The sequence below is a fragment of the Osmerus mordax genome, chromosome 15, assembly GCF_038355195.1.
Source record: "Osmerus mordax isolate fOsmMor3 chromosome 15, fOsmMor3.pri, whole genome shotgun sequence".
NCBI lineage: Eukaryota > Metazoa > Chordata > Actinopteri > Osmeriformes > Osmeridae > Osmerus > Osmerus mordax.
Window position 1 is genome coordinate 8412061 of NC_090064.1, and position 13310 is coordinate 8425370.

Consider the following 13310-nt stretch of genomic DNA (forward strand, 5'->3'; position numbering starts at 1 on the left):
GACACAGCCCCCTCTTCAGGCATTAATGGGACACCACCAGCTGTCCACCGAGGTAGACCCAGCATTGCTGCCATCTGGCCTTCTGCTCATTATCAGACAGGGGGAGGGAAGAGAGGCGGACAGGGGGAAGGAGAGAGGAACAGAGAAAGGATGGGTGAGACAAACAGGTGGGGAAGGGGGAAATGACAGCGTACACTGTGATGAATTAGTTAGAGAAAACATCAAATCACCAGGCCTAAAGGGCAATACCTTTATTGGCTTTCCAATCTCAGGCAGGGCTGTCCAATCACAATAGCCTGCTTTTCAAACTGTCCGAGCAGCGTTCGCCCCACTCCTCGGGAAGACTCCTCGGAATCACTGCACCAAGGGAGACCCGATCCCAACCACCTCTACTACAACCCCCTTCCTAGCCATGGGAATGAACCTCATCTCCAACGCAATCAAACCACAGTCACACTCAGAGCTGCTTGTGAATAACCCTGATATTATTTTCTGCACTGCTGACTGCCTGGGTGACTCATGCTGTCTCAGTCCAGAGTCACGACCAGCACTACTTGTAGTCCACAATGTCATTTCATGGTGACTGTCAACCCTGAGTGAAGCAGGAGGAAGGTAGGAGTTAGGTGCCTTGCCTCTGAAACCCAATCAATTCAGAGTCCTGTTCACAGATCCCAGACCCGTACCGTCTCTCTGGACAAGTGCAGTCGTGGCCAATGTCTCTGGTGTCATCTTGGTGAGAGCAAGGATACTAGAACAGAGTAACGTACAGAAAAGTAGAGAGACCAAACCCCGGCAAAGAGAATACTGGAGAGATACTTGAAAGAGGAGACAGACACATACTCACACATGCGTGCGCACGCACACACACACACACACACAGTTCATATGGACGTGTTTTGGAAATAAAGAACGAATATGTCACGAATTCTATCAAAGTGAGTGAACTGTATTGTTTATTAAAGTCTTTGCTACTAGGTTGGTGAGTCTGCATGTTCTCAGTTTCTCTCATTTTCTCTCTCTCTCTCTCTCTCTCTCTCTCTCTCTCTCACTCTCTCTCTCTCCTTCTCTCTCTCTGTCTCTCTCTGTCTTTCTCTCTGTAGATGAGCGATGCTCTAGACTAGATGGCCCAGAGGCACAGAACACACACCACTTTACATCATAGCACAGCATCAATGATAAACTCTTTAGTTGGCTCTCTTGATGAGTTTAATGGCCTCCCTTGCTCTTTGGGTGTATCTGTGTCTTTAGAAACTAATGTCAAGCATGATTAAACATCAACATAAACCTTTCTAAGGGATTCATGAGAGAGAGAGAGAGAGAGAGAGAGAGAGAGAGAGAGAGAGAGAGAGAGAGAGAGAGAGAGACAGACAGATGGACAGAGAGAGAGAGAGAGAGAGAGAGAGAGAGAGAGAGAGAGAGAGAGAGAGAGAGAGAGTGAGAGAGAGAGAGAGAGAGAGAGAGTGAGAGAGAGAGAGAGAGAGAGAGAGAGAGAGAGAGAGAGAGAGAGAGAGAGAGAGAGAGAGTGAGAAACATTTTAGATGTTGTTTCCTAATCACCACAGTGCGCAAATGTTGTTATTACTCCTTTTTTAACTGGCATGTAATTCCCTCAACCATCTACACTCAAGAGCAACACAGTTCCCTGGATATCATCATTCACATGCCCTACTTATCCTTAAATACCCTTTACATCAGAGCAGAAATAGAATCCTTTTTTTTCTGCACGACACATGCTTTATGTAAATGACTGTGCTGTTGCAATCTCTAAATGATCGCTACTGCAATACATTCCCCTTCTAAATGAGGTGTTTGGCATAATACCACTTTTTCCATGAAAAGAGTACACCGGAAGCACATCAAAAGCGGTTCTCGATCTCTCCATGGGCGTTAACGGTTCAAAAGCAAGGATGAGACCCCTGACAAAGTTGAAGATAGCTGAGGACGTCACCTCTATAGATCTCCCCCTGGAAGTGGTTTTCAGGCAGGGGGAATCAGCAGAGCCCAGTGGTGGTTACTTAGCAGCCAGGCAGATATTCCAATCCTGTATATCATTCAGCCTTCAAAGACGAGCACCGAACACACCCATGGAACGTGATACTGTGGGAAAGCTCCTTGCCAGGGAAGTGTGCATGAGCCATAAACATGTGCTAACTATACTGGAAGGGAGCACATTGATGTCAGTGCAACAACCCTAAGTAGACTGCGAGTCTGGAAAACATTGAGCCACTCACCATCTATCCGCTAACCTTGCTCTATGGACCTCTCCCTCTTGCCAGTTGCTGCTGACATGTGTGTTGATGAGTCATCTGAGCATCTATTAATTATTTGAGGCGGTGATTATCAACTTTTGTTTAGCGGTGAACCTTTTACTGTTAATGTTCCGTTAGGTGCACGGCCGCTTGTGTCTTAATAAGCAGGCCAATCCATTTTTCGATTCACTCCAAAATACTTCAATGACAAATCCGAAATCCATTTGTATTCTAGTCGGCCTAGGCAATAGTGTATTAGCTTGGGTTGTGCTTGTGCATTGTCATTGTTTTGGAAACGTTTGGGGAGATCTTCTAAACACTTGACCAAAAGTTGTATTTGGGTAAGAATGTGTTGCACGTGTCCCTCAGCCCAGGGGCGCCAGGGAACCATGTCTGTTAGTAATCCCCTGAGTGAAACCCAAGTCTGTCAAGTGAGACTATTGAGGCCCAACCAAATTACCTGTAATCCATAGCAACAGACTATATACTAAACGTTGACATTTGACATACAATACTGTGCAAAAGTCTTCGTCACAAAGAAAACATATTTTATTTATTTAAGTAAAGCAAAAATGCTTTTAGAAACAGTGACATGAAAAGACAACACAAAAATGTACTCAACACTGTACTTTCATACTGCCGCACCAATACAGAAGACAAAAAAGACATGAAACAATGTTCATGTAACGAATCTTGTGCCTAAGACATTTGCACAGTTCTTTACGTCCCCTTGGGGCCATTGAGAGTGGTGGTGAGGGGTGGGGGTGAGGGGCGGGGGTGAGGAGTCATCCCCACAGTGGCCAGGGTCCAGATTGCTGTGCAGCCAGGATGTTTTGGGACTACCAAAAATAGGAGTGGAAGATAAGGGCGCCCAACTGTTCCCGTCCTCCTCTGGCATCCCTAATCCTGTGACCCTTGAGCTCTGGCTCAGGGCTGTTTGTGTGGATGACCTCCAGTCAGGACACAGTCCGTTCTGTCAGGCAAACACTCAAATGCCAACTGACAGACAGTCCACCTTTACGTTGTGATGGATGTGTTTTTCCAGCAAGGGCAGACACACTCACTCCACTGCTGACTGACTGACTGACTGACTGACTGACTCACTGACTGACTGACTGACTGACTGACTCACTGACTGACTGTCTGTCTGACTGACAAACTGATGACAGAATGACCGTGCACCTCTCCTGCCATGACCACCTGGATTCAAGCAGCCTGTCTTCTTCTGGGGTTACTGTGTGAAGCAGATGGGGAGTGTGCTGGTGCTGGAGGTAGTGGAGTCGAGTGCAAACTGAGTATGCATGGCCATACAGTGCTTAGAGGCGGATCAAACAATGGGCCGTCATCAATCTCTGTCAGAGTCCCCAGGGACGAGAAGGGAGGTCAGAGGCTTTGTCCCCTCCTGGGGCGCACAGGCTGAAGGGGAGGTGTGTGTCTGAGTGTGTGTCTGTGTGTCTGAGTGTGTGTCTGTGTGTGTGTGTGTGTAGGGGGGGGGGGGGGGGGGCTATTACGCTTATGGAATATAGGCTGTGTAGATAATATATGTGGGTATATACAGTAGGCCTGCAGCAGCATGTGTATGTTTCAATGGCACATACGTGTTTGTTGTTGTTGCGTTTTCGGAGCATTTTATTGCTTATTCCTGTGCATTAGTATTGGATTCTTTAAGAAATCGTGAGGATCTCTTTAATGACACATTGATTCCTATACCCTAATAGACAATAAGGGAAAACAATTAGTGAGGAGAGTAGCCTAATATGCATCCATGCATGCTCCTTTTGTCATAATATAATGTAGGCCTATTTCCAGTGATTCATTTATTAAACAATAAACTATTTAGCTCGTGAGAGCAAGATTGACACATCAACCTAAACTTCTTCGTTTAGAAAAGTTTCACTTGGAAAACAGAATTGCAGAACTGAGAAAACTGCATTCGCTGAGATCAGTGTCGATTGTTTACGACCGTACGAGAGAGCTCGCTCGGCCTGGGCGGGGTGTGGTGAAGCTCTCAGCCAATCGAACGCGTGTTTCTCCTGTTCCACGCACTAGTAGCGAGCAATAAGTTAGCGAACTGGCAGTCTGGAGTAATTCTGTTGCCACGATGGGTGCTGTACCGTGCTGTCTCTTTTTGATAGTCATCTTCTTCGGGACTAGGATTCAAGAAAATGGTGGTAAGTGTAATGGATGTCATCCGAATAGTTGTCAATGGACCTAGGCACATAAATATATTGTAGGGACTACCGTTGATGCTCTTTGTTACAGTTAGCGTCGGCCTGAAGTCTCCTCTCTCTCTCTCAAAGATGGCGCAGGTCAGAGCGAGTCGTGCTATCAATGGAAGTTTTTTTTATTGTAAGAGATTGTTTGCAAAGAGATGAGTGAAAGTGCAAGTACAAACTAAAACAATCGAACTCAGTCGTAGTTAAAGGGGCAATGGCTTTTGCTTGGAATCGAAGCGGGACGTACTCGCACAAAGTCACTCCACACCTGCTCTACAGAAGAGGTCCGATTGACAGATTAGTATTTCTCAGTCGAGCAATTATAAAGTTGGCATAGCGAAACGTTGTTTGTCTTCTATCCTTGTCCTTGATCAATAATTTGATTAACCGGACACCGACCCAGGGCGCCGACCATGTGCTTTAAAACGGATACGAAACTGCAAAACGTCTATCCAATGTTGTCGATTCAACTCAAGACCGTTACAGTAAATAATTCGAGAGAAGATAGGTTTAGCTACTTTCATATACCGCATCTATGTACATGTCGATAACATGTTGAAGGAGACATCTGGCTTTATTTAGCACGTAGTTAGCAATTGATTTGCTTAACTAACGTATCGTTATGCTTTATTATGTCCGGATCAGTTTAAGTGCACAGAAACATTCAACAATATGACATTTACACTGGAATTCAGCTCACGCTGTGAAAAAAAACACCGAATAGAGCTACCTGTACACTCCTCAAATCACTTGCCGCGACGACTCTCGCAAACAGAGCACTTTCCTTGAGGAGGTTGTGACAACATGTTGTTCCTGTTTTGGTTCTGCCTGTCTGTTAAAATAACAGAGTAATAACAAATTTAACCTGATTGCCACTTAAAGCGCCAGTCTGTGCTGTTCCAGTTTTAGACTATCTAGCTTGCCAGCTAGTTATCAAGGCTAATTTGTGGCTAAAAGGTTACTCGTGGTAACCAGTCATTGAAAAAAAATCTAGAGAGAATGCATTAAGTGTGTAATATCAATAGTGTTTTGACTCTTTGTAACGAGCTGTTATTTGAGTCCCATTCTGTCGAGTGGGACGGATGAGACTTGCTGTACATTTAACGTCAGTGAGAGAATCTGCCTTTTGCTGATAAAGACATTGCTGAAATACCCCGTAAGATTTGTACCACTGATATTTGTATGCTTTTTCACCGATATTCTTGCTCATAAAGTCCTTGACAGAGATGTTACTCTTCCCAATATCTCCTATGCCAATGTTTATAACGACCCTTTGAGAGCCATGCTTATTTTGCATCTTTACTTAACAATACGTATGCTATGTGTAGTTAATTTGTTATTCAGGCTGCATGCTTCTACAGTCAATGTTGTGTTTTGTTGAACCGTTGATAAATGTTTCTGGTTTTTAGCATCTATCGGTGTTCCTTTGTGTGACATTCCTTTGTGTGGGATGGGAGGCTGGAATGACGGGATCGAATTTATAGAACCTTGAATCTGGTGACGTAAATGCACCTTCTGATGCTATATAATCAGACCCATTTGTTTATACAGACCCTGTCCTCAAATAACGCTATTAAAACGAATTTGAGACGTCCAGTCGCGGGAAGGGAATGAGTTTTTTCTTCATAAACAACGATTACCATGCTTGGGGTTTGGTGAGGGGTGAAACAAACTGGGTCGTTTGCATCGGAGTGCAATGAAATCAATAACCTTGGTGCGCGAGTTAATCTCGCACCACTTACTGGTATTGAAGGCGCTGCAGGACCCGCGTATTTTTACTATAGTAACAAGCTCAGTGTTCAGCGTCGGTGTGGTATTTCTGTTTTTTGTTTTCGGTAGGCGACCATGTAAGGCATCCCCACCCTAAACTGTCACCAGTAAGATTAATAATGCACAAGATGTCCAAGTCAGATCAAACGGCTACCCAGAAACAGATCCTATCTGAGTAAATGGATTGGGATGTGTTTTTAGCCTACAAAATCTCTCACCCACCTCCTAGAGGTGTATTGTGTTGTCTGATTTGGTTATTAGGAACAATGTGTCAGAAATTGATCACACCTGATTTATAACCAATTTGAATGGATACAAAAAAAACTAAACATTTAAAGGTTTGTGGACAATTGATCATTGATACCATACCGTATACTAGGGGACCATATTCATCAGCAAGGATGCCGCAGCTATGATCCGGCATCCGTCCGGCTCTTCTGTCCATACAATAGCATTTGACTGTACACTTCATCCATCAACCTTCTTACCCCGAGACTGTGTCTTTGCCGTGGCAACGCCTCCACATGTGGACTGGGTGGTTGTGACAGCAGTGGTCAATTTCATCTCATCTGGAGAGACAGCTACTGCCTGGCCCCTGCATGGCCCCCTTGACCTTAGCAAACTGGATTACCATCTCACATCGGGTCCCTTCCTGGGGTTGGCCACACGCTGCGTGGAGACGAACACACTCAACATCCATTAAGGAACATACACGCTGAAATACTAGTATGCTACAATATATACTGTATGTGTGTGTGTCTGTGACGAACATGGCATGCGTGATACTTTCCTGAGGGTAAATTCCTTATTTGAGTTCGTAGGCATCATTTTTAAATCATTATTTATACGTCAGAGTTGTTTACGTTTCTCCAATAATTAAGGTGTTTGGCACAATTATGGTATGTCTAAAGAGGAAAATGTTAATAACGTTAATAACGGATGCAGTTGGTCGTGTTTGAGTACAATGTCGCTACGGGGATGTTTTTGTGCTTCAGCTGTGAAAGTGAAGCATTGTGTCCCTGCGCGTCCTGCTGAGTATTCTCCATAACAGGAGTAGGGTGTATAATTACACACACACACACACACACACACACACACACACACACACACACACACACACACACACACACACAGCAAAAAGTCAACTCGTACACAGCAATACATGTGCATGTCTATATACACACACATTCTTGTTGCGGCTAAAGCTGGCAGTGGCGCACCACATTAGTCAGAATCCCGCCAGCGCAGCCTATCTCCTAATAGGCGTCACCACTCCCCGCAGACCCCAGAGTAAACAAGTTCTCTCTGGCCGGGGGATATAAAGGATGGAGCTTAGCCCCGCCGACATCTCTGGAGCGCCTTGTCAGCAAATACAATAAACCCGGGCCGCATCAGAAGTCACGAACCGGCCCCGTCCTCAGTTATCGCTGGGCCTGATGCCTCCTCCTTAGCATTCAAACAGAGAGATGGAGGGAGAACAGATGAGTGCTAGGGTCACCATCTTGTGTCTGTGGGTCAGGAGTGGTGCAGAAAGCCCTGGCCTGTACCGCACAGCCTCACCAGTTCTTCGCCTCTTCCTGTTCCTCCAGTTCTTCGCCTCTTCCTGTTCCTCCAGTTCTTCGCCTCTTCCTGTTCCTCCAGTTCTTCGCCTCTTCCTGTTCCTCCAGTTCTTCGCCTCTTCCTGTTCCTCCAGTTCTTCGCCTCTTCCTGTTCCTCCAGTTCTTCGCCTCTTCCTGTTCCTCCCGTTCTTCGCCTCTTCCTGTTCTTCGCCTCTTCCTGTTCCTCCCGTTCTTCGCCTCTTCCTGTTCCTCCCGTTCTTCGCCTCTTCCTGTTCCTCCCGTTCTTCGCCTCTTCCTGTTCCTCCCGTTCTTCGCCTCTTCCTGTTCCTCCCGTTCTTCGCCTCTTCCTGTTCCTCCCGTTCTTCGCCTGCAACAAGGCTCTGAAACGGCCCAGCCATATGGAGAGGGCCCCCCCAGCCAGTCACACGATCTAGCCAACAGAAATATGTTTTGTTATTTTGAGATGGGCTACAGTCAATATTCTATTCACAGGAAGATTCACCTGCAGATCCTTCTATCAAGACTGAAGTAAAAAACAACTTTCAGAAGTACATATTGAGTACTTCTGAAAGTTGTTAAGAATGCTCTTGAAATAGTTTCTCCTTATAGCTTTTGGATAACCATCTAAGGACTATGACCATTCTGGCCACAGACTTGTTCTGCTGTGAGCATATCTGTTTAGTATTCTCTGATACAGTAACTTTGCCTTTTGGACACAGGAATCCCAGGCATGTGAGTGACCCTGAACCGCCTGTTGTCCTGGCTTAAGGAAGCACAACTAATTTGAGAAGTTGTGTTTGTGCCAGTTGTGATTGGATTCAGGGGCACTGATGCATTCAAACGGCCCCGCTCGCTCTTTTTTCTCTCTCTCTCCTCTCTTCTCTGTTTCTATCTCTTTTCATGGCCTTCCAAAATTTGAACTTTTGATTGTATCTTTTTCAAGCAGTCGAGAGCTGTGAAAAAGAAATTAAAATGGAGTATGCGCTTGTGGGTACGAGAAAAGGACGGAGAGGGATCTCGATTCTTGACTACCATTTTCATAACCGAGGTTGGTTATGATCAATAGTTATAATGTCCAAGGTTGGTTGTTTTCAGCTGTAACACTTGTTACAGCCTTGAACCCTGGCGTCCCATTAAAAAAACGTTTTGGAAACGTGAAAGGCCTCTCCGTTGAATCTGCTTTCAGGAGTGACACATATTTTCTCCCCTGACATTCGCAAGACAAACGTGGCCACAGGCAACCATCGAACCACAGCATCACCGTTATGTCGTAATCCATTTAAACATCAAAAACATTACAGATCTCAGTCACGTATGGTTAAGTGCCTTTTTCGCAAGGGCAGAAAAGCAGCAGCCTTCTCCTTCGCTTCTAATCTCCGGTTAGTCCTCCAATTATAGTCCACATGCTTCTGGCCTACAGAACGGCTGCCTGTCACACAGGAATGAGCTGCGTGTCTGCCCGTCCACAGCAGCCCCCAGCAGCCAGCCGCTCGGCCCTTCTCCACCAGAATGTCACCAGGAAGGGTTGTGGGAAAAGTTGTAAACGGATCCTAAGGCAGCTCGTACACACGCAGTGGCCGACCTCAACCACCTGATAACCTCAGCAGATGTGGTCAACAAAATGGTGCTGTAGGTCTCCCTGTAAAGTTGAAGTCACTGTGGCACAAATAGCTTCTTCTTTTTTCTTCAATGTTGTGAGAGACGTGGGCCTGTGTTCACTTCCCAGTGAAGGCAGTGTGGTGGATTAAACCACTGTTTAATCACTATTTAATCCACCAAATAAAATACTACAGCACTGTAGGTTTAGTGTGACCGGTTCAAACGCAGGCCACTTCAGCTTCTTGGTGTGGAAGGGTTATCCTGGTGGTACTGAGTACTCTTTGAGCAGAGGGTTTTATGTGGACTATCCTAACAAAAGATTACAGTATGAGTTATGGTCCTGTTCCTAGGAATGGAACTGAGCACTACAACTATCTCAGCTGGGATTGTTACTCTTTCTTCAGCGACCCAGGGGCATTGAGTTTGAAATAGTTCTTTTTTTTTTTAAATAAGTTTGTATGTAGATAGAAAAACATCTTCTGACAAATGGCGCTGGGTGCTTGAGGGATTGTTCAACTCTCTTCCCCGTCTCTCCTTTTTATCAATCTCTCTACCTGGCTTTTTTCTTTTGACACTCTCTCATCTTCCCCTCAGTAACCGCCAGTGAGACGTGCGCGCGTGTGTGCACGCAGTATGTGACAAAAAGCCATTTGGCTGATTAGGTGACTGAACAGTAACTGCTTGCTTTTTTACTCGCGAGGTGTGGGTGTGCGTTTGTATGGAGGACGGACAGACAGACAGAATGGCAGGCAGGTTGTCCATGTGCTAGCTGCTTCAAACAAAGAGCCCCAACAAGCTGCTCTCCCTCCTTCCCTCCTTGGTCATTCTCCGGTGGGGGGGGGGGGGAGGCAGGTTTACGAGTGCGGCGTTCCCTTCTGTGTGCCTGCTCTTCTGCTCGCCCCAGCTCTGGCGTGGCAGGCTGTTTAGAAAGAACACTCCGTCATGTGCTCTCTGCCCTGACACAGCAGCAATTAGTAATGCCACAGGCACACAGAGGGAGGAGAGGGAGAGGAGAGGGAGGGAAAGAGAAGCACAAAACCATGCACTTAGTTGAGCTTTAGGCCAGGCATGTGCTTCGCTGTAAGTGACTCTTACTGCTGTCTCTGGATTCCTGCTGTCCTAATGTTTTCTATCTTCTTTGCTCGGGTCCTTCCTCTCTCCCTTCGAGACTGCGACTTTCGAACCCTCTCCTCCTCATCCTCCTTCAGTCGTTCCTTCCCTTGGTCTTCCCCGGTCACGTCCCAAGGACTGCTTTGCGATTCTGTTTGCGTTATCAGGGTTTGTTCCTTCTGATCATTTGCAATTGTCATGCCGTTTTGACGATGGCCCCCAGATAACGATAGCAACAATAGCGTTTGATTGGACGCAGGTACCCGGATGCGATTTCACACAGTTTAGTAGTGAATGAAATCGTACGCCGGTGGATTACAAATTTCAGAGAAAACGACATCAGCAGCACCGAAAGACCTTTTGAATGTTGGACCCTTCCCTCCTGTGGCTACTTCACAGAAGGCCTGCTCGGATGATTTCTGGTGTATTCTTTTCTCTCTCTGTGATTATCACGACTACGTCATTGGTTCTACCTTGAGCACAGCCCGTCTCTCTCTTTCCTCCCTGTAGACCACTTTCTCCCTCTCGTTTTGGATTGCACAAGCGTCCACAGGTAACAGCCCGTCCTGTACCTGGGAGTCTGACTCGGCCAGTGAGGGGCGAGGTGAGGAGGGGAGGGGGACGGTGCTCTCCGTGTCGCTGGGAGACGGAGGGCCTCCCGTGTACAGCTGCCACCCGCCCCAAAACGCTTTCTCCTAAATCAACCTGATCCATATTCATAAGACGCCATGTTCACTGAATATCCCCACCCGCCTCGCCCAGCTCGGGAAACTGTGCTGCAGTCAGAACCATCCTCCAGTGCTCGCTCTCTCTCTCTCTCTCTCTCGCTCTGTTATTTTTGCGTTCCATCGTCAAACCCATTAAAAATAAGGAGCAAAGACTAAATCATGTATAGACGCAACGCTGGGGCGATGGCAGCACTAGAGACAGTTCGCTCTGGCCGAGAGCAACTTGACGGAGGTCTTCTCCTTCGCGAGCTTTCCCATTTTTGACGCTCTGTGATTTGGCGGAAGCTGGGGCTAGTGGGTGCGGGAGGTTTTTGGGGGCTGAGGGGAACCGTGCGGGGGTGGTGCTGGTGCACAGCCCTTCCTCTGTCCCTCCCCACATCTGGTGTGGACAAAGGGCTACACGGGGGGGAGGGAGGGAGGGCAGGCCGGGACCTATGGAAATAATTGTGGGAGGCTCATCTGTCGGCTGAAAAAGGGCAAACACACACATACACACACACACACTTACAAGAGGGACTGATTTAGGAGATTGGGTGGGGGCAGGGGGATATGTGGCTGGCAGGAATGGTGTGTGTGTGTGTGTGTGAGAGAAAAGCCTGGTTTGAGATTTTGTGTACACTTTTTGCGCGTGTGTGTGTCGGTATTTGCCGTGTGCGCCGGATGTGTACGTACGCACTCGCGGTCTCGTGGCCGAGCCTCACAGTCATGTTTCACAACCATGATACACGGCCAACCAGTAGGGGTGCATGGATTGCGGTTGCCAGGAGACGGCAAGTAATTAATTCCTATTCCGTTCCAGAAGGTAAAAGGAGGGGGGTGAGTGAGTGTGTGTGTGTGGGGGGAAGGGGGGTGCGGCATCGATCGCAGACCCACAGGACTACACACCCCATCACCCCACCCCACCACCCATAATATTCAACCTCTTCGTTCTCATGTGGCCTCGTGTGGACCGTGTTAGTGAGTGGAGCTGAAGGCACCAGGGGGGGTAGTTAGGGGCAGCTCAGATGGCTCACAGCCCTGAATGCAGTCTCTGCTTCTGGGCAACACAGATCAGAATTGAGCCTGGGGAGGGATTGTGAGGTTGGGTAAGGAAGGGGGAGACCTCGCTGTGTAAAAGACCAGCGTGGACAGTCAGTAGTTACAATAAGTGGGGTTTCCTGCAGGTTAAGGCCTTAACGCAGGGACCTGGGTTAGAATCTGGCCCGGACCCTTTCCTGCATGTCTCTCTCTCTCTCTCGCTCTCTCTGCCTCTCTCCTTGTTTCCCTGTCTCTCTCCAACTGTATCAATAAATAAAGGCAGAAAGGGCCAACAATCTGTCTACGCAGGAGAGAAGCTGCTGCAGGAGGCAGGCAGGTGAGGTGGAACCTGGGAGATAATTGGCTTTGGTTGCACACATTGGGTGCTGCAGGGTAAGTGTTGAATGCTAACTTCGGAAGCTGGGTGCTGTTCTTCACAACACACACACACACACGCACACGCTTATCTTAACCCAAGGTCTTCAGCCAAGTCTGAAGAAACAGAATATGCTATGTTAGTTGTGAGCTTCCAATCATTAGAAATGACACTTTGGGACTGATGTGCACAGAGACCAAAGCAAAAAGGAACATTGCAGTCCAGCTGGTTGTGTTTTCCTTATTACCGTTTTTAAAAATGGTCTGAAAGAAGTTGTGCTAGAGAAATCATTTATGTCAATCGATGAGGCTTTTTTCCCACCCCCTGCTGCTGAAGAAGGTTATACAGTTTTTGTGTTGTTGAATCAGACCATTTTCTCCTCTCCAGTGCTGAGAGGAAAATAGGCCACATGACGACTCTTAACTGGAGTCTGTCACCCAAATATGCCACTTACCATTTGAAAAACGTACCTTGAGTTCTTGTGTGTGTCGTCCAACACACACGGCCGTGAGTAAGTGACTTTCTGTTGCGGATTGTGGAAGATGTATGTTAACCTGCGACCTCTGTAAATTGTTAGTGTGTGTTTTTACTTGCGTATGGATGTATAATTTGTTAGGCCTAAGCTGTACGTTGGCCTTGAAGTGAGTTTTGAGAAGCTGTGTTTCAAGTAAGGAAGGTAAATCGATT

General features: G+C 46.9%; 1 protein-coding gene across 2 annotated transcripts in view; it reads left to right on the top strand.

Annotated features, from left to right (window-relative positions):
- Positions 1 to 4338: 4338 nt before the first annotated feature.
- tgfbr1b (transforming growth factor, beta receptor 1 b) overlaps positions 4339 to 13310 on the top strand; it is a 29200-nt gene continuing 20228 nt past the window's right edge. For both annotated transcript variants that reach the window (XM_067251728.1, XM_067251729.1), the window contains exon 1: positions 4339 to 4419. In XM_067251728.1, coding sequence (XP_067107829.1) covers positions 4350 to 4419 — 70 coding nt within the window. In that variant the 5' untranslated portion in view covers positions 4339 to 4349. The remainder of the gene's footprint in view (positions 4420 to 13310) is intronic.